The following is a 25,782-nucleotide window of genomic DNA, read 5'->3' as shown; positions in this document are numbered from 1 at the left end:
TGCTTTTTGCGCGTTTTGTCTAAGTCGTGTCATATCTAGGATGTATACACACATCGCATGCTTGCCCAAACCACTCAACTCCATTGTATGGCGGCCTTCCCGTCGATCGATTCTCCGCCTATCCAGAATCGCTCGAGGACCACAGGAAGGCGGAGACCGGTGACTTCCCCATCTTCACCGATCACGGCTCCAGTCTCCAACAAAGCTACGAGTAACCGCGGAATGGCCGCGCATGTGCCGTTTAAGGTATGAGCGAACGGGATAGTGGAGTCTGTATTATCCGGACGCGGTCGGTGTCGAATATGCAGCCTTCGAGCTTGGAAGTCGGTACAGTTCGAGGTCGATGAGATCTGAAAGGATGGAAGGCTTTCAGCAGAGGTTAACACACCCCGAAAGTCTTTATTACTTGTTACTGACCTCGCCCCATCCGTCTCGTCCCGGCATCCAAGCTTCCATGTCATATTTACGATAGGCAGGGGCGCCCAATTCCTCCGTAGGCATATCCAGCACGCTGTGATAGGACCAAAGTCAGTGTGAACGGTACTGGATTCGCTCGACTCGCAAACTTACCGGACGCTCAACCCCAAACTGGTATACAGCTCTTTCTGGATCTCCCTCATCTCCTCCATCATCCCCTCGCTAACCTGCTTCTCGCCCTCGGTCACTGCAAAAAGCTCGATCTTCTGAAACTGATGTAACCGATAAAGACCTCTCGTGTCCGCGCCCCTTGCTCCCGCTTCGGCTCGGAACGCCTTGCCTACACCGACGTATTTCAAGGGCAAGGATTGGTATGGGATGATCTTGTTCGCCGATAGAGCTGCGAGTGGGATCTCAGCGGTGGCGGCCAAGACCAAGTTGGCTTGAGACTGGGTGACGGGTTGTGCATCAGGGTCCGAATTGGGTGGGGTTGTGGAGAGGTAATACGTCTGGCCGGCCCCGTCTCTGGGTTGGAAACCGCATCGCGCCATGACGTCCTCCTTGACCACGTCCGGCGTGGCAATTGGTGTCCAGCCTTTCTTCACGGCGATGCTCAGGGCGTATTGAATGACAGCCTGCTCCAGAAGCGCGAGATGACCTTTCAGGTAAGGCCATGACGTGCCTGAAGCCGTCGCTGATGCCGCCGTGTCAACCCAACCCCAGCGGGTAGCGATATCGAGATGATCTCTCCGCTTGTCTGCAGCGACCGGCTCCGGGCCGAACCTTTCCAGTTCGATAGCCTCCTTCTCCTTTCCGACCGGTGTTGCAGGGTGGGTCTCGTTAGGCAACATCAAGCCCAGCTCCAATAGCTCCTTATCCGTCTCTTCCCAGATCTTTTCATACTCGACAATCTTGAGCTTGAGTTTCTTGGCCTGACGGACCGCCTCGTCGCCGCCTCCAGCTTTGATCAAGTTCCCCACGTCCCGCTGCTTTGCCCGGACGGAATCGAGCTTGCGATGTAGCGATATCGAGGTCTCGTACAACCGCGTGATGTGAAAGACCGTGTCCGGAGTGCATGGTGCGTTCCGGAGGATGTGATTGAGTGTAACCGCTTTCTGCTCTTCGGCTATCCTGCGATAGTCTAACCTGGGTTTAGGCAACGTCGAGACGATCTCGTTGTTCACCACCGGCTTGGTATCCGCTTGTTTAGGCTGTTTAGCTGAACTTGAGGGTACTGAAGGTGGAGAGGGCCGAGCTGGAGGAGGCAGTGGGTATATCGCATTGGGATTCGAGGCATAGGATGCGGTCCTAACTTGACCGATCTCGTTCCACCGGATAGCTTGTCGTAAACCTATGCGCGCAGGCGAAGTGTCAGCGTTCGACGGCAGGCGGGATAGACAGGGGGCTGCAGGTGATCACATTTATGGCATCCTGAGTTAGGAAATTTCATCTCGATGGTTGCACTGCCAGTATGGGCTGAGCGAAGCAAGAGAAAGATCAGCTTACAGTCAGTAAGAAGAAGATGTCAACCGATATCTTGGACTCCGATCGTCGATCTAGCGACGGTTGACCTGAAAAGCGAATATTCGTTCTGAAATCTCTTCCCTGCACAAATACATATCGTTGATGTTGATCGATGATCTAGATTCCGTCATGATAATGTCGTTGTCCTCGGCCAACGCCCACCCTTTCTACCTGGCCGTCAGCCTTCTCAACTCAGCCTCTCTGTTCTTCCTCACCATGGCTGAATCTTCAGGCGAGACTCTCAATTCCATCAATCCGCTCAAACGGAGTCACGACGAGCTCGAGCTCCACCAAAGACAAACGTGGGCATGGATCAACGATTCCACACATACCAGCTCGCACGAGGAATTGCGAGAATGTATTGCAATCATCCTCAAGTCACACCCCGAAGCCATACCAACTTTTGCGGAAGTTCAGAGAAAACAGTTCCAGGATCGGCAGAACGCCGTCACTCGCTCTGAGCTGTACGGCAAGGTGATCGACTTCGACCACTTTTCGAAATCCTGCTGGAAAGCTCTGAACGTCACTTACAGCCGTATGGCACCATCTAAGCAATACATGCACACGCAGGATGTCGTCGATACGATCGACGAGGCGATCACCGCTATCGTCGAGAGATCCGGGGAGGCTCAGCGATTGGAGACTTACAAGTCCGCGTTGGAGACGTGCAGGAAGATCGGGAAGTCGATCATTCTCAGCGACCCCGGCGAGATCAGGAAGGCCGTGATAAACAGTCCGGTACTCGAGTCTCTCGCCGAGGCTATCCTGGACATCTTGAATACTGTCGTCATGACGGACGAGGACGCATTGGAGGAAGGACTCATGTGGGTTGCGGACAACATCAAGGGATACGGATCAGATGAACCTTGGGACGAGGTGATCGAGAAATTGGAGGAGATGAAACAGGTCAGACCCAAGAGAAGGGCTACGTAGCTCCTGTAGCTGCAGACGGGTACGTTCCTGAGAAGAGCCTGCAGACGCGCCAAGTTCTTCGGACCAATCTGATCGTTCCCGGGATAATACCTTTCAGCAGCACATCACACCCAGGACTTCAGGAAGCCTACTTACTGTCTTTCAGCCAAAACCCCTTGTCGTGGAGCTGTTCGTAACGCATGTACACTCCATCGTCAGCATACCTATTGTGCTACTGGTAACTCAGGGCTCCGAGTCACTGCCCTTCTCACCGATGAGGCCTATAGAGTTGAAGGTGAAACTTGGAACAAAGACCTGATCGACGATGCTCGTTCCAAGCAAAACCAAAGGAAAAACCCTCAGAGTGACAGTCGAGCATGCCATTCGTCGCGCTGAGACGTGATTATGCATATACGACCCCCTCTCTAGTATAGGAACAGCTACATCAGCACTACTGTAGATCTGGGTTCTCGCTCGGATCACCTAATCTAATGGCTCGTGCATTGGGTCAACGTTCCCTGGTACCTGATATCTCCGTCCGCTACCTGAAGGATCGACGTGGCTGTACGCATGCGAGTCTACCGCGATAAAGTCGGACATCTTCAGTGGTCGAAGTTGGAAGCCCTGCAATCAATAGAGAGTGATCATACTCATCAGCTGACGTGCCGGTGGGGAAAAGGGTCACAAGAACAGATATGAAACCTACCTCCCGCTTGGCCTCCTCCATACCCTTGATCCCCTTCCCACCCTTTTCTCTCATCAACTCTCTTACGGGGATCATTGCAGCGTTCCTGCAAGTCTCCTTCAAGTCCGACCCTGACAGGCCGTCCGTCCGACGTGCGAGCTCTTCAAAGTCGAACCCTGGTGAGAGGGTCGCATGTGCGAGCATGAGGCGGAGGATTTTCAGTCGTTGGGCGTGGTTAGGGAGTCGGATGGCGAAACGTTTAGGCATCCTTCGGAGGATTGCCGGGTCGATACTGTACGGAGCTTGGCATTAGCTTTGGACAATTATATCAGCACTGCTCAGCATGAGTTAATGCTTACTCGTTCGGTCGATTTGTAGCCCCAAGAACCAGAACCCTCGCATCATCCCCCGACATCAGCCCATCCCACATGCTATAGTATGGCAATTCTTTCTCAGCCAATGCCATGCAGAAGGAGCAATTCCATGTACCCACGTCATGAACTCGGCCTTGATCATCCCCGTCACCTCGTGATCCCCCGTGGCCCTCGAACGGAACAACGAGTCGATCTCGTCGATGAAGATCTACAAGACAAACCATCGAAAACGAGAGTCATCCAGTCAGCATCGGGTTATTGCAGCGGTATGGGACCCTACCATCGTGGGTGACGTACGATGCTGGGTTGTAACTTTGTTGCTAGGGAAAAGAGACCGGCGACCAGTTTATTCGATTCTCCTAGCCATTTGTTCATGCTGTGATAGGTATCTCAACCGAGGGATGATATAAGCAAGGTTGTGAGAGAACGGAACGGATTTTGGAAGGGATGCCTACTCACAGGCTTGAAAGAGGCAGGTTGATGAACGTTGCGCCGCTTTCTTTTGCTAATGCTTTAGCGATCCTAGGAACGATATTGTGGTTTCAGTGCCGCATAACAGGTGATGACACATGTCAGGAGGAGACAGCTCACATCGTCTTCCCGCATCCAGGATGTCCATACAAGAGCACTCCCTTCGGTGCGGCCAACAATCCTCCTTGACTCTTGAACAGTTCCGGGTAATTGAGTGGGTAGATGACCGTCTCTCTCAACTGATTGATCACATCGTCCAACCCTCCTATACTCTCAAACGTCGTACTGATGCTCGAAGGAGGTACGATCTCCCCGGCGATCGCCTGCTCGTACTCGTCCAGCTCCAGCTCTGACAGGTCGATGTCCCCGATCTTCAAGGTGTTCAAGAGCTCTTGACTCTTCTTGGCTTGCTTCTTGCGGTCGGTCTTTTGCGGGTCGAGATTGGAGAGCACGTAACGGACCGCATAGAATAGAGCGATCTGTGAGGCTGCGAAGACGGTCACGTCGACGATGACCTTGTTGAGATCCCTTCCCATTGCGTTTGTCTTGGTCCTGACGCCTTTCTACCGAATTGACTTGTCCAGTTTGTCCGTTGTGCTGGGTTGTATGGATTATCAAACCGCCCCGATGCCAGCTATTGATCAGTGTCTGTGTGAGTGAGATGAGAAGTTCGAAGATGTACAAGTTTGCAAGTTTGTACGATCGAAAGCACTTTCAACGGCTAACTTCGAGGGGGTTACAAGCCGAGGGCCGGATCACGATGAGAGGTCACGTGACCCAGAGGAGGCTTTCGCCCCTTGACCCCATGTATGGTACATTCCTTGATCTCCCTTGTAATCACTCTGATGTACCAGTCACAGTTCTCGCAACATCCATACACGTAAATCAAAAGGGTTTTTTATTTTTTGAAGGATAGACCAGTCAGTCTAAGCGGTCGAATAACCCTGAGGAAGCGGAGCGAAACGGGTCATGTCGCACATCGACCCATTCCATATCGAAGGTCCGTAATAACCACGCATTTCCTGATTGGAGATGTAGATTAGCTGATTTACAATATCACAATAATGCTACAGTCTGGTTGAAGGAAGCGGAAAAGTCATTCAAGCACGATTTGGCGGCTTCCTGCAACACGCTCAGCCTAGCTCAGCTGGTAGAGCATTCCACAGATAAAGGGCTCGCAAAGCCGTGGGAGGATATCAATGTCGGCCTCGATTACGGCTATATGGATGGAAGTCCCGATCTGAAAAGAACTATTGCGGGTATCTATGAGAAGGAACTCAAGCGGAAGTTCTCGCCAGATGGTATCATCCCATCTATCGGAGCGATAGGTGCCAACTATGCTTTCCTTTACGCTCACGTAAAGCCGGGTGATCACGTCATCTGCCAGTACCCTACATGGCAACAACTATACTCGGTTCCGAAATCTCTGGGGGCCGAGGTCGCTTTGTGGAAGACTAGTATGGAGAATGGATGGCAGCTCAATCCGGAATCTCTGGAGAGCATGATCAAGCCGAACACGAGGATGATCATCCTGAACAACCCACAGAATCCCACCGGGGCGGTCTTGGCACAAAAGTCGCTTCAGGTCGTGGTAGATATCGCCAAGAAACATGATCTCTACATCTTATGCGACGAAGTGTTTCGTTCTCTGGTCCACGGACTGGGACCGTCAGAGCTACCGCCCTCTATTCTCTCCTTCGATTACCCCAAGTCCGCAGCGATCAGCTCCATGTCAAAAGCTTATTCTCTCGCCGGAGTCAGGGTTGGGTGGATCGCGACGGAGAACCCAGAGATCATCAAGGCGTGTTACTCTGCTAGAGACTATACCACCGTCTGCGTCTCCAAAATATGCGAGGGTATCACGGAGTATGCGTTGAACCCTTCGGTCGGGCCGAACGTCGTCCAGTCGAACATCGACACCGCTAGGATCAACCTGGGTCATCTCCGAGCTTTCGTCGACAAGCACAAGGATATCTGTTCTTGGGTCGAGCCGAAAGCCAGCAGTACGGCGTTCGTCCTCTTCAAGACCAAAGCTGGCGAACCGGTCGACGATGCGGCGTTTTGCAAGCGGTTGCAGGATGAGACCGGGGTGATGCTCGTCCCCGGAGGATATGCCTTTGGGGAAGACTACAAGGGCTTCGTCAGGATCGGATATATCGGGGAGACCGAGGCGTTCTTGAGAGGTCTCAAGGCGTGGGACGAATGGTTGGATGTATGGAAGGCCGAACAGTAAAGCGGAACGGAGCGAGACGAAGCGCTCTTCCACGGAAGCTTGACGATGCCGAGCAGGCTCACGACCAGGAGGTGGATACGACAAAATATATACGACGTTTTACGACAAGACCGGCTACGGCGGACCGTTTGTATTCTACAGAAACAGAAGGGGCAAGGGATATAGGACGATATTATGAAGTGCGCACATGCTCAGCACCCGATGGTGAAAGAGAGAGAGAGAGAGAGAGTCATGTGTCCAGGGCAGCCTAAGGTCCGCCTAGTCATCAGAGGACATAGACATGAGGCCCTACAAGCAGGTGATAAACGTGCTCAGACCGGCGAGATCTTCTCGTCGAGAGAGTCCTTCTCGGAAGGGAAGTCGTCCGCAGAATTGTCGGAGCTGCAAGAGTTGCCGGCAATGGCATCAGCTTTCGTCCGAGCCGGTATCGCGGATGACAACAAAAGCACAATCGAAACCTGACTTACGGATCCACGAACTTCCAGATCGCCTCATTCATGAAGATTGCGAAAGCGACTTGCAAGAGCTGCGAACAACCCCCGAAGACGATCATGGGCAAGACGTCCCAAGGTTCAGAGGAATTGCCAATGCTTCCAACGGCAGTAATCGCGAAGAGACCTTGGAACAACATCAACAGGTCCAGGCGCTCCCGAGCGAGCTCAGGGCGTTCGGCGCCGGGGGACAAGGTGGGTAAAGCGTTGGTCGAGGTGTCTCGGATCCTGGGAGTTTGGGACTTCCAAAACAGCCTGATCTACAACGAAGAATGTTGGCGGGATTAGCGCTGGAGAGGTGTACCGATTATCATCTCGAGCGATTTTGTCTTACCAGGACCGACCAGTCGGCGATAACAATCCAGGCGTAAAAGGCCCAGACTAGAATCGTCCAGGTCTGGCTTCCGAAGAGTGTGATCTCGTACAAGTCCAGAATTTCGGAGACCTCTCGGATGACGGGCATCTGGAAGAAGAGCTCGACGATTTCTCCACCGGCGCGGGCGCGGGCGATCCATACGGGCAAGGCGATTACCTGTCATACGGACAACCTCAAAAGCCTTAGTCGGAGATCGACAGGGAAGGGGCCGGAAGGGAGACATGTGTAACTCACTACAGTCGATAAGGTCCGGTTGAAGGCCGACTGGAACGATCTGGTCCGGGGGAAGATGATCGAGTTCGGGAGCGTGAAGACGAGCAGGAGACCCATAATAGCGTCCCCCAGGGGCATCGCGCTGGTAGGCCACTCCTCGGGCTTGGTCTTGTGCAGCAGGTGGTCAGAATACCAAGACCTCATCACTAGTAAGGAGTAAAAGGCAATGAAAAGCCAGAGGGGCCGGTGGATGAGTCCGCCGTACGGATTCGTTTTGATACGGAGATGGAGATGAAAGACAGGCTCCATGATCTGTCAGGCCATCCACGAGCAGGATCAACATGGGAAAAGCAAGACCCAGGCCAAATATTGATGCTTACTTTATAACAAAGCAAAAGTCCGCCTGCCCAAGCGCCGTGAATTAACAGTATGTCGAATATCCCTACAGTCCCGTCGTGTCCCGTATCGGAAGATTGAAACAAGAGGAACCATCTCCCAACCAAGCCGCATAAGATCATGCCGATGAGAAGGAGGAGAAAGAGCTCGCTTGTCTTGAAAAGTAACCTATGCCAGAAAGCCGGCTGGCCGACGGAGCTGACGGGGTTCGCCTTGTCAGCGTGGTCATCGCTCGACTATGATGGAAGGGGGTGAGTTTCGTGCCGATGGCCTATGGGATGAATCGAACTGACCTGGACTTTTGCCTTTCTTTTGGCAAATTGGTAGGCCGAGAAGAAAATTACGGCGTTGCCGAGGATAGCAAACAGACGCTCTGCGCAGGTGGAAGTCATCGTGGCGAAAGTCGTGCTGGATTTGTCCAGGTTTCGAAGTGAAAAACAGATCGAGCACGATGATCAAACAGAAGTCAGGTAGATACTCGAGAAGAATATATGTACTTCCCTTGATATCGACTTTGGGTGGGGATTTGTGGGCCTCGTACCCAATCCAGACTGGTTTGTTTGGGCCAAAAGCTGATTGTTTCCCGGATTCACCAAAAAGCCTCCTTCGTTTGTTAGCGCAACAAAGGTCTCGGAAGTATAATATGCTTCCGTCAAATCGATGACTAATCATTTAGCTTGCGCGTCCATCAGCGAACTCGTTGATAAATCCTCGATGAAAGACACACAACTAGTATTGGGACATGAGACACCGTTCTACCTTCACACACTCTGCCTCGCATTCAGCACCGATTCTAGGGAGGTCCATCTGACAGGAACCCAGATCAAGGCTATTCACAAGATGTCTTCAGGTGTCAACACGCTCATCGGCAGGTACGAGCACCTGGTAAAACGTCCACATCACGAGAAGGCAAAGCAAGTCCGAGTCGAGCCGATCGCTGTTGCACCGAGAAGCGAAGTGCTCATATCATGCTCACAATTCTTGTAGGGAATTACTTATGAGAACAGGGTCGTTGGTCAAGCCAATCATGAAAAAGCATGACTGGAAAGTTGGGACGCTCGCCGAGGTAGGTAGCCTGCTCTCGCTTGCTCATTATCGCAATTCCTCTCGTAATCATCTCATTCGACCATAGTTTGTGCCGAATGATCCAAGCCTGTTAGGTAAGATCTTTCGATCGCATACAAGTGGACCTCCCTCGCTGATCTTTAACCGTGATCATTCTCTTGTAGGGATGAACCAGAACAGAGGATTCAAGATCCTCCTCCGACTTCGACCACATCAAGCTCAAGACACGTTTTATGACCAAGACCAATTGGTCCTCGTCATGCTACACGAGGTAAGCAGAGCTTCGCATCAGAATCAGTGTGTACTGCAGTGGGAAAACGAGCTAATGCGAAATTAATGCGATTGTCTTTTGGGTATCAGCTCACGCATAACGTGTATGGACCGCACGACGCCAAGTTTTACAAGCTATTAGCCGAGCTGGAGGAAGAGTATTACGAGCTCAAGCGAAAGGGTTACTCTGGTAAGTATTTCTCCATCATTTAGACCTGTGTCTCCCTTGTGTAGCTCACATCTCATTATGGTGATGACAGGCGAAGGCTTCTTCTCCGAAGGTGCAAGACTAGGAGGTTCGCACGGAGTTCCACAACATATCGGACGTATCAAGGCACTCGAAGCGGCCGAGAAGCGAGTGGCGAAACAGCAGTTGATCGGGAAGGGCGGGAAACTTGGATCGGGGTCTGGATTGGGATCTAGAGCGGGGAAGTCGATGCGGGAGGTCTTACTCGAGGTGAGCCAAGGTCGAGGTGTCTGAGGATGTTTAATCGTTGGCTGATATTCGGTCGATGTGGGAGCCGCAGGCGACGGAGAGGCGGCTGAAGGACGACAAAGCCTGTGCACATGAATCGGCCGATGTGGACGATGAGGCGAGGAAAGCAGCGGCGGAGAGTGAAGGTCAGGATGCAGCCGAGGCCGAGAAAGGATGGGCAGGGGCGATCGATGTGGATGCGCTCGATGACGATGAAATTCAGGTCGTCAAAGAACCGCCGGCTCTCCTGGACACGATCGGGAAAGACGTAGATGTCAAACCGATAGCGAAGGTCAAAACCGAAACACATACCCCTGCCCCCAAGCCGAAACCTACGGTATCGTCGACGGCTTTGCCTGCTACAAAGCCGCTCGCTAAGAAACCGCGTAGTATACCTCCTGCAGCACCAAGCGCACCGGCAAGCGATCCATACGTTCGATCAGACGGATGGACGTGTGCCACATGCACTTTGGACAATACGAACAACGACCAGTCTTGTCAAGCTTGCGGACAGAGAAAGCCCGCTCCTCCCGGTTTCTGGACGTGCGACTTTTGTGCTACCTTGATGGAGGGCGACTTTCGATGTTGTCGCGGTTGCGGCTTCGTCAGGCGTATCTAGATTCTCCCTGCTCTTCACACATACTGTATCCCAGATTCTGCAGACTGACAACTATACCCATAATTTGCGATGCGGGAGATTCGAAAGTCTCTTCAACTCAGTTGCATTCGATAATATTTATTGAGATACAGAATGATGGTCGACCGGATCCCGCAGTGGCTTAATGACCGCCAGTCCTTCCAATCGCCTTGATAGCACCTCCACTAAGCTCGGGCAATGGCTTGGCACCCTTGTTAGGAGGTGCATCCAAAAATCCTGCCCGGATCAACCAGGCAATATATCGTCCCATTTCCTCGTCGCCTACGCTTGCCCCGGACTTCTCCCCAGCACCGGTTGCAAGAGCCTGCGCGTTGGTGTCATCCAGCTCCGCCGCCTTGGTACTCGTTGGCAGGTCGTCCAGCACAAAGTGCAACAAGGGGAACAAGGCGTTGTCCTGAACTTCGAGGACGTGCTGTTCGAGCTTTCTTCGCCACAACAGATATTCACATCGATCCACGGGGTATCCGTAAAGAGGTAGGGCCGACAAAAAGTCGTTGAACCTGATCTTGGGGTGGGCGGACACTTGGGCGACGGCAAAAGACGTCTCCTGGGGGGGATAAATTGCTGAAAGCGAGGCCAACAGCGCGACGTGGTCGACCGGGACCATGTTGATGGTGTTGTTGATGTCTGGCATCAATCCGAGCTGAATACAGCCTTTAACGAGACGCCAAATGAAGTCGTCGGTGTTTGTGACTGAAAGATCGAAAACGGCTGATAAGTTGCGGCACACATATACGAGTCAGATTCGGAAGAACTCACCTGCTGTCTTGGAGTCTCCAACGATATATGACGGTCGAACAGTCCATCCAGACAGGCCCCGCTTACCAGCCTCCATGATGAGCTTTTCGGCCACCCACTTGGATTGACCGTATCCAGTGGTCAAAGTCGTTCGGCTTCCCTCTAGGTCGTCCGATTCCGGCAGGCCTCGGCCTCCCGCCTCGACAATAGCATCGGCCATGGTAACGTAATGCTCAGCCTCGACAGTAGCGGTTGTTGACACAAAGGAGAAGGATTTAGAGTGGTGTTCCGTGCACAAGCGGAGGGCAGTGATAGTAGACAGAACGTTGGCGGATCTCATCTTGGAGTAGGGATATACCCAGTGTACCTGTGGTCGTTTGTTTCGTCAGGTGTATCGTTCTGAAAATGGAGCAAATGTTGCGTATACTCACAACGGCGCCATTATGCAGAACGACGTCTGCCTGTTCTGCGCAACGCGTCCATTCGGAGTCTGAAAGGCCAAAGTTGTCTTCGGAAAGGTCTCCGACGACAGCCTCTACCTTGCCTTCGGACTGCCATTTGCTGTCCCAGACCCCTCGGCCCTGACCGCTCTCCTCCAGACGCTTCATAGCCTCGTCGCTAGACTTGGCTCGGACAAGACAGATCACTTTAGCGACTCGATCGCTTCGCTTCGCAAGCAAGTCATTCAAGATGAAGGCTCCCAGGAAACCGGTAGCGCCAGTCAAGAAGACGGTAACCTTCTTGGTGGCATAATCGGCGGGAAGCTCCGCGAACTTTTCCGGTAAGCTGGGCAACAGAACATCCACATCCTTGGCATAGTCGGTGTCGACAGCAGGGCCTTGATGTCCCTTGGGCTGGTTGGAGGCATCGCCTGCGAAACCGAGATCGTCGTTTCGAAGAGCTTCGATACTGCTAGCCAACCCGCCGATAGTCGGCTGATCAAAGACTAAACCGAGTGGCACATCGACGACAAACGCCTTTCTCAGCTCGAAAGTGGCTCTCGTGGCCAAGATCGAGTGGCCACCGAGATCAAAGAAGTTTTCGTCGAGCTCGATAGCGCCTGGCGGCGCAGGCAAGAGCGACATCCAGACGTCGTGAATGGTCTTTTGGGTGGGAGTCAGCTTTTGCGACTTGGCAGAAGCTGATACGGGTGCCTGAAGAGCGGTATCGGGGAAAGGCAGAGCGGGCTTGTCGATCTTTCCGTTGGGGTTCAGCGGCATCCTGGATAGGGGAATAAAGACTGTACATGACCAATTCGCTCAGTCTTGTGATCCGGCGTTAATTGTGGGGTCAGGGCTTACCGGTAGGCACACTGTATGAAGGCAACTTCTTCTTCAAGTGCTCCTTCATATCCTTGATCAACTTTCGGTATCTGCGCAAACCCTTAGCAATCTCGGCCTTGACGTCTCGTCGGCTTTCACCTTCCTCATCATCGTTCGGCTCCTCAACGTCCTCCTGCTCGACCTCGCTAGCGCTAATCATCGAGTCGAGATCCTTGCCGCCCATAGGCACAAAGTAGCTGACCAAGATCTTCTCCTCGTTCTTGTCACGCCTGACGAGGGTGACGTTTTCCCGAACAAGGGGATGCCTACTCAAATGAGTATCGATCTCTCCCAGCTCGATCCTGAATCCACGGATCTTGATCTGGTCGTCGGCTCGTCCGGTACACTCGACGGTCCCGTCAGGCAAGTAACGACCGAGATCACCCGTCCTGTACATCCTGTCTCGGATGCCCTTCCAGTATTTACCCTCGGGCTTGTCGGCGATGGTGTCTTGACGCTCCACGCCTTCGCCGAACCAGTTCATTACGAATTTTTCCTTGGTAGCGTCGACATCCAAGTACCCCTCGGCCAGACCTCCCGATCGGACATAGATCTCTCCGATCTCTCCTACGGCGCAGGGAATGTTCCTGTCGGCCCTGTTGACGACCAGAAGCTGGACGTCGATCATACCCTGTCCGGCGGGCATGATATCCTTTTGGTTGGTCATGAAGGTGCTATCCTGGCTGACGGGGGGGATAGCAAAGTACGAGACGGCACGCTGGGTCTCGGTGGTACCGTACATGTTGATGATCCGAACATTGGATGCCAAAGATTGCAAACGGTGACAGTCTCGCTTGGTAAGAACGTCTCCGACGAAGAATGCGTTCTTCAAGGTAGGAATCTGGCGGGTGGCTTGGGCAGACAGAAGCTGACCCATGGCTGGAGTCAAGTGGGTAACCGTGACCTCGCTATCAGCCATCCACTCGGCGAGTCTACCGGGAGTACCGATATCATCGGCGGTAGGCACATGAAGCTCAGCTCCCAGGAACAAGGGCGTGAAGACTAGTCAAGCAAGACAAAATCGGGTGTCAACTGTGCTGCAACGCGACAAATCGTCCGGCACTTACTGTCTCGCTGAATGGGATCATGAGCGATTCCGCTCAACATCGTAAACTTGGCGTCCGACCCCAACTGGAACCTCTCGCTCATCCAAGGGAAGAAATGCGTCAAAGAATAGTGCCGTCCCTTGACACCTTTAGGAATCCCGGTGGACCCAGAGGTGAACGACAAGGTGGCATGCGAATCAGGTCCGAGCACAATATCAGGCTTGGAAGAGGCTTGAGATCGGTAGGCGTCGAGGACGTCCTCGCCCGAGTCGGAGTTGGCGGGCGATCCGGTCAGTTGACCGGAGGATGAGAGGGAGATGGCGGGGATCATGGTTCGGAGGGAGAGGTTCTCCTTGATGTAATTGGATACGGTCGGATGGAGGGTTCCGGCGGAAGAGATGATCAACAATGCTCTAGGGGAAGAGACCTGTAGGTATACCGTCTGTCGGGAAGGAGGGTAGGCGGGGTCTGTCGATACAATTCACCCACGAATCAGCCACGTTGCTGCGTGATGTCGCTCAGACGATTCGAAGACATACCGATAACGCTAAACACCCCACCAGCCTTCAGAACTCCCATAACACAGACGACCAGCTCGACGCTCCTCGCCGCGTAGACCATGACGACCTCTCCCCTCTCCACTCCGCTCTGTACCAAAGAGTGTGCGAGGATATTACTAGCCTCGTCGATCTGTTTATAGGTAAACGTCGTCCTTTCCGTGGAAGCCCCCGAGGGCGTGATCGTAGCCACAGACCCCTCCATCGACGAGCCAGACTGGATGACACAGGGCTTTTCCGGGTGAGCTTTGGCGTTCTTGTGGAAGATATCGGTGATGGCACCTTTGAAGCCGCACCAGTCGAGGTCCTTCTTGGGGTCGGGGAGGACGGAGCCTTGTTCAGGCGTTCGGAGGGGGATGGTAGCGATAGCCACCCCAGTTGATGAAGCCTGAGCGACCTGCTGCAGCAGGAGGGAGAGGGAGGAGAGAAGGTGTTCCGACCTCGAGGGGGTGAAGAGGAGCGAGTTGTATGACAGCGAGACGGTCGATGTCGAGGGTGAGTAAAAGAGGGTGATATCGGTCGTCAAGGAGGTAGCGGCAGCCAGACCATGTCTCCGATCAGACTCGACGGCACCGTGGATGGAGTCCCGACCTTGCTGAGCGTCTCCGCCGAGCTGGACGTATCGTACCCTAAAGAGCGGGCCGGAGAGCTCTCCGCCTTCTTTTTCCGAGTTGAGCTGCATGAGCCTTTCGATAGGTACAGCATCCTCTTGCGCCTCTTTGGTCTTGCCCTCGACCTCTCTGAGCACATCGTCGAACGTGGCCTTGTCGTTAGAAAAGTCCAAAAGCAACAAGAGCGATGCGGGGTCCGAGTCGGAATGCGTGGACTGGATGGTCAAGGATGGATCCGGGGTGTATCGGTGCAAGAGGATGGAAAATGCCGTCAAGACGATCTGAGACTCGGAGCTCCCCGTCGACGATGCGATCCTGGAGACGGATTCGCTAGTCTCCCTGTCTAGAGAGACAGTCTTGATGGCCTCGACGAGCTTGTTGGGAGCTATCAGGCGGGAAATAACGTCAACATATCAGCAAGACGATGACAATGCAAGTAAGGGTCCAACGAGGTAGCTCACTCGGTCGTGGGTAATCAGTGGGCAGTGCCAGACTCGACGAAGCTGCAAGCCTTTTCGACCATCTTTTCAAACGGTCCTTGTTCTCCGCGCCTTGAGGTTGCGACATGATGTTCCGTTCGAGGTCGATATCAAGATGGGTAGGTTAGCAAGTTGTCCTCCTGCTTTTTCGGGTTAAACACAACGATGGACCGGATTTCGGGCGTTGTTGTCTTGATCGTGAAAGAGCTTGATCCCTGCCTCTCGTAGATCTGAGAGAGAAAGCCAGCGGATATTTGTTATCGGTGGGGAGTTGAAGAGAAAAGCGTCAAACTACCCGACTACAGAGCTACAGATGAATCGAGGGTCCATATTGCAAAAGTCTGGGCAATTCGGGCAACAAGTTCACGACGGAGATCTGAGTCACAGGCAGGGGCAGCGTCAGGGCCATGCCGAGAGAAATTACGGCATCGACATCCGACGTTCAGTTCGAAAGACCTCCTTCCAAGGGTGCTGCGGCTGCTGGTCAATCGTATGTTCCCAGATTGGCAACCACAACTTTCATGCGATTCACAGAGGGAATCGATGATAGCCAGGGGAAACGCACGAGAGGAATGCTGTTTGGCTTACAATCGTATCGTGTTGGCATTCGGCTGGCTTCGTTCTTCTGTCAAGCAGTAACCTTCAGATGCAGAGGTCGCTCTAATCAAGGTAATGATCCTGTCTGGGGAAAACTGGCCGAGATCGGCTTAGGTCCGCCTTGCCAATGGTAAAACCAATTGTAATCAATTGAATGGGGCCAGGTTACGCTCAAGGAGATCGTCCAAGCATGGTCGAATCGAAGCGAGAGGCGCCTTAATCACTTGGAAAGAGCGGTCGCCATGAAAATCGGCCGGTACAAGCCGAGACCTGCGCTCTAGCGATGGCACATCGTATGGATATCTTAAGAGGTCGTGCCGCCATCGGCGATATGATGTGTACAGATGAAGCGTCTGCGAACTCGTCCGTCGTAAGGTTGTGGGCCAGTCCGTCTATTCGTCTTCCCAAATCCTCTCCATTCGACGACCCTCTTCTCTCTTGCCAGTTTCGCCTTTCCCACGCTTGAATCATCCGCCCCAGTGCGTCCCCTCCCGGCTCATCGCCTGGTGAACGGAATTCTCATCCCGCTCAACAACGCCCTCGCCTGATCCTGCGCTCCCTTTCCCTTGCAGTTCGTGAGGAACTGCATGTGAAACCCGTGCATCTTGGGGTAACTCTCCAGGTTGGTCTCTATCTGCGGAAACAAGCCCATCGCGGCCGGTTCCAACCCGAACGCTACCACACCGGACGTGGCTGACGGAGAGTTCTTGTTGGCGGAGAGCAAGGGGAGGGTCACTCCGGGGAACTCTCGCAAGCGAGGGAGGACGAAATCGACGAGGGACTGCACAAAGTCGTACATGGCCTCTCCCTTGATCTCGACCTTGACGGCGACGGGCATCCCCGCTCGGAGCTTGAACGCTGCGGCTCCGGACTTGGAGACGAGCACCTGGACCCCCGAGGCGGCCTTTCTCCCTCCTCCCTGGTAAGTCTCGCCCGAGATCGCTCGGAGCGCCATGATGGCGGAGAGCATGGCGGGTTTGTTCCCGATGGCCTCTTTGACCATGGTATGCAGGACGATGGATTCGAGCTTGGGTACGCTCGTAGCTGTCACGGGCCGGGTAGCGGGTTTGAGAGGTCGGTTTCCACGAGGAGGAGGTGCTGGTCGATTGAGCTGGTACGGGTTCAAGCTGGAAGGATCGACGATGGGTGGGGTGGAGGAAGAGGAGAGCGTCGACGTGGATGCGGATGGAGAGGGAGAGGCCATGTTGTGGTCGTAAGTCATGTAGAGGAGATCCTCAGCGAGGGTATTGTGGTAGTGATCCTGATATCGGGAGGGATGGGTAGGTCCGAGCTGGATGTCGGGGAGGACCAAGGTTTGGGCAGGTACTGCTGTCGCTGCTGTCGATTTCGAGCGGATCGAGCTGGCCACGAGCCGGGAAGGCTGGGCTTGTCGAAGCGATTGCCTCAGGGATTGGGTTATGGGGTTCATAGCTAGGTCGAGACGTGAGAGGTGGAGACCAACAGGTTGAGTCTCGTCGAGATGATGTCCGAGTCGTGATAGCCGTTTGACATCTCTCACTTGAACCTTGACATCTCCCAACTTTCCGAGGCCAGGGGGGGATGGCATAGACACGCGCGGACATAAGTTATTATGTTCCAATGTCCGTCCGTTCGGGACGTACAACAACCTACAGCCAGCCTGATGTCGTCTTGCACCTCACATGCAAGAACTGGGTGAATCTGTCGTGAACGAAAGGGTTATACAGACCCAATTCCTCTAGTCGACTCGTCGGAGCCCCCTGCCAGATCTCGGTGCCCTCGAAAGGCGATGCAGCCTTGTCATTCTGTCCAAGTCGCGAAGGCAGAGCGGGGACAGCATCCTCCAGCACAGCCGACGTCTTCAGCTCCACCATCGTGGGGAAATCGTTTCGCCCATCGTGATACTCAACTGCATCGGAGATTGAACAACCCCGATCCACTTGGGTATCCACTCGATCTCTATGCCCGGATCGTCTCATCCCATCACAGAACGCGCAGGAGGAGCGGTAAAATAGAATCGCCGCGGCAACATCGGTATTCACCTTGAGACCTCGTCCCGCCACGAACGATCGTAAGCTTAAACCCCTATCTCCCTTGGAACCGTCGCATCAACCCTGATCTACTCCAACCCCTATCTATCGCGCTATCGCAATCTTGTCATAACGTTTGTCTGCGCAGCACCTTGTTCCCACTTTCTACTCTTTGTCCATCGTCGAGGCGGATCCGAAAGTTTGGGGAGCGCGTCGCGCGTGGCTTTTTGTTTTTGTTCCTGCTCTTCTTTCGAAACACACAAAGGACCCCGTCGAATCGTCGCAAGTCGTCCGTGCGACAAGTCAAGTGAAGATCGGTGCACAGTCTTGTCGCACATCCTTCAATCGTCAGGTGATCATCGAGACCACAGAGCTTCTTCGGCAACAAGCGGCAACGGCGCCCGTCCTGCCCCTGCCCAGGTCGCCTTGGACCCCTATCCTCCTTTGGGGCGCGTTTCGATCCACCGAAAAGCCACGGGGGATCGTCATATCGCTAGGTCGTTCGTCGGCCGTCGTCGTCGTCGTCTGGCCTTTTACCCCGTCAACCCTATCCACTTGCGACTTGTGATGCTGTCTCGCTTCGGGCCAAGGAACAGGGGGCGTCCGTGTTTTCGGGAGGGATGACACTGGCGTAACCCGTCCGGTCCGTGTTTCTCCTCTTTCGGGTGAGGGCAAGAGCTGATTCGACGATGATCGATGACGCTGAAATACGTTGTCGCCCCCTATCCCATCGTACGATTGTACGATTGGGAGTAGCACTTAAGCGAATGAAACAAACGTTCATCTCGATCCTCTCCTCTACTCGGCCCCTATCTTCGGTCTCGGACACGCAGTTGTGGTGCACGAAACACGGGGTCGAACAAAGACGACGAGGTCTAGACGTCGCGTTGTGTTGTCATCGTCGCATCGGTGGAGAGATAGGAAGAACGTGAGTAGCGGATCGAGTCTTATACTTCGCCTGTGAGTTTCGGTGGTTGACATCTCTGATGTAGATATCACCAGTGGGATTGGTCGCGAGGCTCTTGCACGCACGAATTGTATTGGATCCAACTACCGGCAACGAACTTCGTCTTCCTCCAGCTAGTCATTACACTATCCAGTTCATCACGTCGCTGTGGACTTAGAATCTTAAGATTGATCAAAAGACGTTCTCCTCACGAACGACCATTCGACTGCGCATCTGCGCGCCCGGATTGGACCTCAGCATAGTCATCTTTCTCCACCTTTACGGAAACATTCACGACCCGCGACGAGCATCACGACGCCTGCCTTCAACTACGCCACTACGATGGACATCAACAAGATCCAAAACCCTGTACGAGCCAAAACCGAGGACGATTGTTCCGAGGAAAATACAGGTGAGCACCATCAGGTCTGACATAACGGTACTCGCTAGGCTATCGTGCTGACACGACCTCGACGCGTCGTTTCGTTTTACCCTCGCCCATGGTTCTTCCTCAGTCACGACAACCATGACACGAGAACTCGACGAACAACCAGAGATGATCGCCATCATCTCCCCCACGACTCCTGCCCCTCCCGACCTTCCCACCTCCATCACCACTCCGGCTCTAGCTCCAGCCTTGCTGCCCCCAATAAACGTACCCTCTCATTCTCAATTCACGGGTTATGGGCAAGATTATCCCTCACGATTTCAACTTGGAATTCAGTCGGGCAGTGGGTTTGCCGCAGGGAGTTCAAGCCGGCCGAGGGGACATACGGTAGCTGATAGTCCGGGACATCCTCCTTATGATATCGGTGAGTTACGCGTCCGGCTTAGTGGCTCCAGAGGAAGACTTGGTCTCGGAATGAACGATTACTGAGACTGATATACCGTGGATCGCACTGTAGCCAACGTGTTTGAGAACATCCCTCGAGGCGTGTATAATCCCCCGGACGATTTCCTACGTAATCCTCGTCCTGTGCATAGCCATGTGAGGACTGGATCCTCTTCATCGCTTCCCGCGGGTGAGTCTTTCCGTGCCGTTTCATGCGCTCAACCATATCTTGCATGGGCACTGACTGACGTAATCCGTGTACCATAGAACACGGACGTTCCTTCGGTATCGAGTGGTTCTCGTCCTCTCGCCATGGCATCGAAACTCCTCCTCCTGGCAGAGGGTCGGAATCCCCAGCATACCGTTCGCATCCACAGTTTCCCTCGACCCCAGGGGCAAGCGGACCTCCCTCTCGCCGTTCGACCGATGAAAGCAACTATGCATCCCCACCTATCGCCACTAGCGACTACAGCGGGTCGTATTTCTCTCAGCACAGTATGCGGAATCCGACCAGCCCGACTTCAGGATTTACGGCCGCCATGACCATTACCGGCAGAGACTCGGGATCGGGAGGAAGGAGGGAGAGCGTGACAGCGACGCATCCGTATTTGATCACCTCGAGACGACCGAGTTTGGGTGAGGCGGTCGGAGTCGGATCGGGCTATGCTCGAGCGAGAAGTCCGCTCGGGAGTCTGGCGCAGAGGGTCCCGGATACGATGCAGATCGATCCCGCGGGTGGCGGCAGTGAGACGCGAAAACAAGAAGGTTTGGAAGGCTTACCCAAGCGGGACGTAGCGTGAGTTTCGAACGACCTAATATCTTTACTCTTGTTCGATCGGGTTGGACTACGACGACTCAACCTTGCTCGCCTTCAGTAACGATCAGGCGATACGCGCTATGGTCAAGCAGCAACGAATCGAGTCGGAACAAAGGAGAAGAGACGATATGCGCGAAGGCTTCCGCAGGTTGTACGAGATCTTGCCCCCAAACTCCCAGAAGACCAAGACGGTGACACTCGATCGAGGTGAGCGAGTCATTTACCAGCTAAAGCTTTTGCTCGCTTCATCAGATGCTGATCATGTACCTTGATCTCTTAGCTATCAATCATATTGCGGCGATGGAAGGTGAATATGAAACCAACTCTCGTTTCAATCCGATCGATCGCTAACGAGCTTCCCCGACGATCAGCGGCAAATCGGGAGCTTCACGACACGGTCGCAAGGCTGAGGGCTGAAAATCAGCAACTGCGCGAGTGAGTGAAATACGACTACAAAGGTCTGAGAAACCTTACACTGACATTGTTCCCCCCTCTCAATATCGACACAGCACAAACTACACGCTCGTCCGAACTCAAGCGAAGAGGCTAGGGGTCGATGAGCTGGAGGACAACATAGGATTCCAGTTTGAGCAAGATTACGGTCATCGAGGATAGACAGTGAGGATAATGCGAAGGTAGATGTTCGCCTGCGGGACCGGCATTTGAAGGAATTCTTGCAGTAAATATTTCCATACCTATAGTTGACGATCTCAACCACGACCTTCACGACAATGAGCTTTCTTGATACTGTAAAATACTTACGAGACCTGCACAGCCTATGACAAGCCAATATGCTATTCGATCGATACACGAGATCTTTCGCAATCTTCACTGCTACCACTACTCGACGACCTTACTCGCAAGAGGTTTGGAATGGAAGCCGGGCCAGACAGCAGACAAAATTCTCAAAGGAATGACGATTGCATCAAATGCTCTAAGGGAAAATGCATGTATATGAATACGGGTGTAGTAGAGAAACGATCAACGTCCACGTGAGGGAGAAGCAAGCAGTAGGAGAACGGAAAAGGCCGCTTAAGCAAGAGCCAAAAGAGCCAAGACGGAAGCCGCCAGAACACCGGCAGCGGAGACTCGAATGGATGAAGCGCTGTTCTGGTTGTTGCTGCTACCGCTGCCGGTACCGGTCGTCGTACCAGGAGCACCGGTCGAGGTGGCGATCGGCTGGTCAGTGCCGGTAGCTCCGGCAGTGGTCGAAGTGTTGGCAGAAATCTCTTGTCGAACAGCCATGTGTTCCTGAAACGCGGCGGAAGATGACAAAAAATGTTTATCAGTTACATCGTACAAGCCAGCGACCGAAATCTACTCGATTAGGTCTACTCACGTTCTTGATCATCTCCGAGGCAATCTCTCCGACTCCATAAGTCAACGACTGCAAGTGCGCGGCAAACTGGACAGGGAAGACGGAAGAATCGGCGACTCGCAAGTTGGTCGTCCCGTGAACCTTCAAGTCGGCACCGACGACACCACCGTGGTCGAGGGGCATCATCGAACACGAAGACGAAGGGTGGTACTCGGTCTTGACCTGGGTGGCGAGCCAAGCGTCCCACTCGGCATCGGTCTGAACCTGGGTACCGGGGAAGACCTCGCTGGTCATAAAGTTGGAGAGCGGAGCAGTGTTTCCGATCTTTCGGGCGAGCTTAAGACCTTCACGGATCAACCAGGTGTCGGCAGGGTGGGCCAAGTAGTTGGGGTCGATGACGGGGTACTCCCAGGGGTTGGAAGAGTTCAAGTAGATCTGACCGGTCGAGAAGGGGTGCTGCAAGGCGGCCTGGATGGCGATCGAGTCGTCACCTCCTTGAGCGGTACCGGTCAGACCCAACAAAAGCTCGACGTGTCCGATTGGCGAGAGGATGAAGTTCTCGGTACCAGCCTCGTGAACGGCACGGTATCCAGCCTGAACGGTGGGATCGGTTGACGGGCAAACGTTCTCCACAGCCCAAGTCAAGTTACGGGCGATCGTGTCCCTGAACTCCGGAGCGTAATCTCCAAACAGGTCGGTAATGTTGGCGTAAGCGATGGCCGAGTTGACAAACGAGAAGAAGCTCTCGGTTCCGTTGGTCAAAGTCTGGTTGATACGGTCGGTAGCGGCGGTGTTAGCGGTGGTCTTGAAGATGACCTCGGAAGCGACGTGATCGGTAACGTGCTGGCCGACACCGGGAAGGTCGATGACGGACTGGACACCGACGCTCTCCAAGTTAGCCTTGGGTCCGATACCGCTCATCATCAACATGTGAGGGGAACCAATGGCACCTCCGGTCAGGATGACTTCCTTGTTGGCGGTGATGGTTCGTCCGGTAAGATCTCCACCGGTCATCGAGTACTGGATACCGGTAGCGGTGGCGACGCCACCGGTCGAGTTGGTGTTGACCTTGAGGACACGGGCGTTGGGCAAGATGTGCAAGTTGGCCCTAGGTGGGAGGGGGTCGATGTAGGCCGACTTGGAGTACGAACGGGTCCTGCAAAGGATGGAACAGAGGCGTCGTTCTCAGATTCGGTTCGAGCTGCTGACTAGCTCGACTGTCTTCGTGACTTACCAGTTGGAAGGGTTGATACTCGAAGTAGCGATAAAGGCACCCCAACCATTTCCACCGTTAGGATCGGGACTGACGTTGACCCCAATGTTCTCCAAGACGGTGGTCCACTCTCCGACGACGGGCAACAAGAACCCGGGGTAAGAATAGTGCAGAGGTCCATCGGTACCGTGGTTCTCGGTGTTGTAGGCGATGTTGAACTCCTGAGTGATCTCCTCGGTAGGAGGGGTGAACGTCTCGGACTTTTTCATGGCGGCGAACATCGAGTCCCAGTTCCAAGCGGATCCATTAGTACCGGCGAGTTGAGCCCAGGTGTTGACCTCGAGGGAAGAAGGTCGGACGCTGCAAGACGAGGGTGATCAGCATGGGCATTGGTGTGCCAAAAGATAAAGCAAGGAGAAGGCTCACAGGTAGAGACCGTTGACGGCGGAAGATCCACCGAGGACCCTACCTCGCGGCCAGTCGAGAACTCGGTTACCAAGGTTAGTTTGGGGCACGGTCTTGTCTGCAATGAAACGAATCGACGAGGTCAGTCACGAGTCACGACAAGCCATCCAGCAGCGTAAGATCGACTCACACTGCCAGTCGTAATCGGTGTTAAGAAGCTACATCGACAACAGGGCGGTAAGTCAGCTGCCCCAAACAAGAATTCGACTCGTGCACTACTCACAGAAGCTATTAACAAAAAACGCGTCAAACAAAGCCAAAAGCAAAACAGACAACAACTTCCGCATCAATAACGCGTCGCACCTCTCTAAAAACAGAAAAATTGACATACAGTAGCTACGAAGAAGACAACGGTATCAGGATTAGTTTACGATCTCATAATAACAGGTTCACGGCATGAAGGGCGTGACAGGGAACGTGCGACTCACTAAGCGTTCCCGGGAACGTCGATACTGCTCTTGACGGCATCACCGGTATCACCGGCCTCGATGACGAGGACGGTCTTGTTCTGGTCTTCACTCAGACGCGAGGCAATGACGAGACCAGCGACTCCTCCTCCGCAGATGATGAAGTCTGAGGCGGTCGTGCCCATTGTACATGAGAATAGTTGTTCGATTTGGTATAGATCGAGGTGGTGCGATAAGTTGATGCAATGTAGATCGAAAGCGTTTCAAAGTGGGGCGAATGATGAAAGGAGGGTAGTGGTTGATGGCGACATGTAGTTCAGGTCAGTAAAGTCCGATGCAAGAATATACCGCCTCAGAATGAGGTCAGGCGATGCTCACCGTACGAGCTCTCAAGCCCATCAGCTCCGATAATCTCCCTCCTCCTCATCTCGTTCTGGTAAGCGGCGACATGGCGTCCCTCCTGCAAGTCACTTCCCTGAGGGACGACGAAACCGGAGACCTGGTTGACCGCAGTGGTCGCCAAGACCGAGAGCGAAGTGAGCAATGTCGTTGATGATCGCATAGTGGCGGTGTTGTCGACGTTATTTATTCAGGTAGAGGTGGTAGTTGGTAGTCAAGGGGTAGGTTGGTTTCAAGGAATGTAAGGTTCTATAAGACGAAGACCTTTGTTGCGAGAAGTGGCGAACGAAGAAAGGGAATTGAGAAAAGTCGTTGCGCGTTTCCAGTCTGCTACTAGCTCAAGAACAGGGGTCGTTCGTCGGATCGATCGAGTGTCGAATGTATAGTCGTTAGTCGTAGAGATGTATGTGTGTTTGTAGGTTGCCAGTCGTATCGTCGAATCCAATTCGGCGTGATGCAGGGTAGAAAGTCGAGTTGATCGGTGGTGGTAAGGTCGTTGATCGAACTTCGAGGCGATATATGAGATGGGACGTGATCCCCTTCCTTTGCTCCGGGGTGGAGGGTGGATCCGCGTTTGGGCTTGGGCTGTGCTCTCCCTCCTCTCTCTTTCTCTCCTACTTGCGCCGTCGCTGTTTGTTTTCTTTTCGATGATGATCTCTTGGGGTGCGTTTACGACGTCTACGATCCGTAAAAAGCGTCAGATTTCGAGCCTAATATTTAAATTCGACGGGCCTACGTCGTCGTTTTTGCGGCCACAATTCTCGCTAGCGTTTTCTTAGTCGTTCCTGTGGCTTGAAAAACGTGTAAAATCTGTCGTCCGAAATCTGACCAAAAACGAGCGGATTTTGCATCAGATTTTGAATATTACGTTACGGCGGGTACAGAGGTTCGGTCTTCCTGGGTCGGCTAGTAAATTGGCTGGTGAAGTTGGAATGTTTGAACTATCTACCTGTCTCGCGAAGGTACAAGAACACGAACGATTTATTAGCAATATGTCGAATACACCCCACCAAAACACGCAGTCGACTTACCAAACGTACGCTGGCTACCCCTTCGTTACTGACGTTCCTAGAACGTACGATGTAGGCTATAGTAGATCGTCAGCGACGCCGACGTCGATGGCGGGAACGTACGGCACGCAAACTCACCTCTCGCCGTCGAACACGCAATCCTCCCGAACACCCTCGATAGCACCGTCTTCCCAGTTCGATGAGCGAGGATTCAGAGTACCTGAGGCCCCCCAGCCAATCAGGGAACAGTCGTGGTCGATGACGCCGTTTGCTGATCAGCAGCGTCGGTCGATGTCGACGATGTCCTCGATATCTTCAGTGTCGAACGCGTTCGCGCGAGGTGACGATCGAGCCGGTCGACCTTCCGAATCAAACTCGACAGTACCGAGGACTCGCTCCCGTAGTCCTACGTCAACGTCAGGTAGTCAGCCGAGCCAGGAAGGTGGTAAACGGAGG

General features: G+C 53.6%; 10 protein-coding genes across 10 annotated transcripts; 4 read left to right on the top strand and 6 right to left on the bottom strand.

Annotated features, from left to right (window-relative positions):
* Positions 1 to 74: 74 nt before the first annotated feature.
* HD553DRAFT_340215 (seryl-tRNA synthetase) lies at positions 75 to 1,867 on the bottom strand (the record flags this gene model as incomplete). Its single annotated transcript, XM_046182519.1, has 4 exons — positions 75 to 350; positions 418 to 511; positions 571 to 1,768; positions 1,837 to 1,867. The coding sequence occupies 4 exons, from the start codon at positions 1,865 to 1,867 to the stop codon at positions 75 to 77; spliced, it is 1,599 nt and encodes a 532-aa protein (XP_046038507.1).
* A 219-nt stretch (positions 1,868 to 2,086) lies between these two features.
* Positions 2,087 to 3,173, top strand: HD553DRAFT_188574 (uncharacterized protein). Its single transcript, XM_046177001.1, has 2 exons — positions 2,087 to 2,893; positions 2,972 to 3,173. The coding sequence occupies exon 1, from the start codon at positions 2,158 to 2,160 to the stop codon at positions 2,872 to 2,874; it is 717 nt and encodes a 238-aa protein (XP_046038506.1). The 5' UTR covers positions 2,087 to 2,157; the 3' UTR covers positions 2,875 to 2,893; positions 2,972 to 3,173.
* Positions 3,174 to 3,336: 163 nt separating this feature from the next.
* On the bottom strand, positions 3,337 to 4,919 carry HD553DRAFT_269052 (P-loop containing nucleoside triphosphate hydrolase protein; the record flags this gene model as incomplete). Its single annotated transcript, XM_046177601.1, has 7 exons — positions 3,337 to 3,477; positions 3,560 to 3,830; positions 3,898 to 3,969; positions 4,032 to 4,120; positions 4,210 to 4,288; positions 4,372 to 4,434; positions 4,504 to 4,919. 7 exons carry the CDS (start codon positions 4,917 to 4,919, stop codon positions 3,337 to 3,339), a joined length of 1,131 nt encoding a protein of 376 aa, XP_046038505.1.
* A 433-nt stretch (positions 4,920 to 5,352) lies between these two features.
* HD553DRAFT_340212 (pyridoxal phosphate-dependent transferase) lies at positions 5,353 to 6,616 on the top strand (the record flags this gene model as incomplete). Its single annotated transcript, XM_046182518.1, has 2 exons — positions 5,353 to 5,383; positions 5,457 to 6,616. 2 exons carry the CDS (start codon positions 5,353 to 5,355, stop codon positions 6,614 to 6,616), a joined length of 1,191 nt encoding a protein of 396 aa, XP_046038504.1.
* A 993-nt stretch (positions 6,617 to 7,609) lies between these two features.
* On the bottom strand, positions 7,610 to 8,618 carry HD553DRAFT_188489 (uncharacterized protein). The gene is made up of 3 exons (XM_046177000.1): positions 8,386 to 8,618; positions 7,718 to 8,328; positions 7,610 to 7,639 (listed from the first exon to the last, which is right to left on the bottom strand). The coding sequence occupies exons 1-2, from the start codon at positions 8,482 to 8,484 to the stop codon at positions 7,903 to 7,905; spliced, it is 525 nt and encodes a 174-aa protein (XP_046038503.1). The 5' UTR covers positions 8,485 to 8,618; the 3' UTR covers positions 7,610 to 7,639; positions 7,718 to 7,902.
* Positions 8,619 to 8,836: 218 nt separating this feature from the next.
* HD553DRAFT_307352 (WLM domain-containing protein) lies at positions 8,837 to 10,603 on the top strand. The gene is made up of 7 exons (XM_046179409.1): positions 8,837 to 9,006; positions 9,080 to 9,158; positions 9,225 to 9,252; positions 9,322 to 9,428; positions 9,518 to 9,617; positions 9,688 to 9,884; positions 9,955 to 10,603. Exons 1-7 carry the CDS (start codon positions 8,933 to 8,935, stop codon positions 10,519 to 10,521), a joined length of 1,152 nt encoding a protein of 383 aa, XP_046038502.1. The 5' UTR covers positions 8,837 to 8,932; the 3' UTR covers positions 10,522 to 10,603.
* Positions 10,604 to 15,611, bottom strand: HD553DRAFT_348624 (putative Aminoadipate-semialdehyde dehydrogenase). The gene is made up of 7 exons (XM_046183398.1): positions 15,296 to 15,611; positions 14,206 to 15,219; positions 13,688 to 14,134; positions 12,600 to 13,622; positions 11,730 to 12,538; positions 11,320 to 11,665; positions 10,604 to 11,253 (listed from the first exon to the last, which is right to left on the bottom strand). Exons 1-7 carry the CDS (start codon positions 15,399 to 15,401, stop codon positions 10,682 to 10,684), a joined length of 4,317 nt encoding a protein of 1,438 aa, XP_046038501.1. The 5' UTR covers positions 15,402 to 15,611; the 3' UTR covers positions 10,604 to 10,681.
* A 795-nt stretch (positions 15,612 to 16,406) lies between these two features.
* Positions 16,407 to 17,763, bottom strand: HD553DRAFT_328153 (ribosomal protein L5 domain-containing protein; the record flags this gene model as incomplete). The annotated part of the gene is made up of 2 exons (XM_046181855.1): positions 16,407 to 17,248; positions 17,619 to 17,763. The coding sequence occupies 2 exons, from the start codon at positions 17,761 to 17,763 to the stop codon at positions 16,407 to 16,409; spliced, it is 987 nt and encodes a 328-aa protein (XP_046038500.1).
* Positions 17,764 to 19,391: 1,628 nt separating this feature from the next.
* Positions 19,392 to 21,129, top strand: HD553DRAFT_340207 (uncharacterized protein; the record flags this gene model as incomplete). The annotated part of the gene is made up of 7 exons (XM_046182517.1): positions 19,392 to 19,677; positions 19,771 to 19,887; positions 19,965 to 20,493; positions 20,573 to 20,721; positions 20,795 to 20,821; positions 20,886 to 20,949; positions 21,024 to 21,129. The coding sequence occupies 7 exons, from the start codon at positions 19,392 to 19,394 to the stop codon at positions 21,127 to 21,129; spliced, it is 1,278 nt and encodes a 425-aa protein (XP_046038499.1).
* A 417-nt stretch (positions 21,130 to 21,546) lies between these two features.
* On the bottom strand, positions 21,547 to 24,479 carry HD553DRAFT_322596 (GMC oxidoreductase; the record flags this gene model as incomplete). Its single annotated transcript, XM_046181300.1, has 9 exons — positions 21,547 to 21,765; positions 21,854 to 22,988; positions 23,067 to 23,405; positions 23,472 to 23,568; positions 23,641 to 23,668; positions 23,734 to 23,738; positions 23,842 to 23,846; positions 23,939 to 24,083; positions 24,296 to 24,479. 9 exons carry the CDS (start codon positions 24,477 to 24,479, stop codon positions 21,547 to 21,549), a joined length of 2,157 nt encoding a protein of 718 aa, XP_046038498.1.
* Between the last annotated feature and the right edge of the window lie 1,303 nt (positions 24,480 to 25,782).

This window comes from Filobasidium floriforme (assembly GCF_021052385.1).
Source record: "Filobasidium floriforme strain CBS 6241 chromosome Unknown HD553scaffold_5, whole genome shotgun sequence".
In the NCBI taxonomy this organism is placed as follows: domain Eukaryota; kingdom Fungi; phylum Basidiomycota; class Tremellomycetes; order Filobasidiales; family Filobasidiaceae; genus Filobasidium; species Filobasidium floriforme.
Note: the sequence above shows the minus strand (reverse complement) of the source record. Positions and strands in the feature narration are given on the sequence as shown.

Bases quoted from the DNA above. Each gene is read 5' to 3' on its own strand.
- HD553DRAFT_188574 (XM_046177001.1), top strand. From the start codon at position 2,158: ATGGCTGAATCTTCAGGCGAGACTCTCAATTCCATCAATCCGCTCAAA.
- HD553DRAFT_188489 (XM_046177000.1), bottom strand. From the start codon at position 8,484: ATGACTTCCACCTGCGCAGAGCGTCTGTTTGCTATCCTCGGCAACGCC. The intron at 8,329-8,385 runs GTCAGTTCGATT...CTTCCATCATAG, and splicing joins AAAGAAAGGCAAAAGTCCAG to TCGAGCGATGACCACGCTGA.
- HD553DRAFT_307352 (XM_046179409.1), top strand. From the start codon at position 8,933: ATGTCTTCAGGTGTCAACACGCTCATCGGCAGGTACGAGCACCTGGTA. The intron at 9,159-9,224 runs GTAGGTAGCCTG...ATTCGACCATAG, and splicing joins AAGTTGGGACGCTCGCCGAG to TTTGTGCCGAATGATCCAAG. The intron at 9,618-9,687 runs GTAAGTATTTCT...TGGTGATGACAG, and splicing joins CAAGCGAAAGGGTTACTCTG to GCGAAGGCTTCTTCTCCGAA.
- HD553DRAFT_348624 (XM_046183398.1), bottom strand. From the start codon at position 15,401: ATGTCGCAACCTCAAGGCGCGGAGAACAAGGACCGTTTGAAAAGATGG. The intron at 15,220-15,295 runs GTGAGCTACCTC...CCCGCCTGATAG, and splicing joins CACTGATTACCCACGACCGA to CTCCCAACAAGCTCGTCGAG. The intron at 11,666-11,729 runs GTGAGTATACGC...AAACGACCACAG, and splicing joins TTCTGCATAATGGCGCCGTT to GTACACTGGGTATATCCCTA.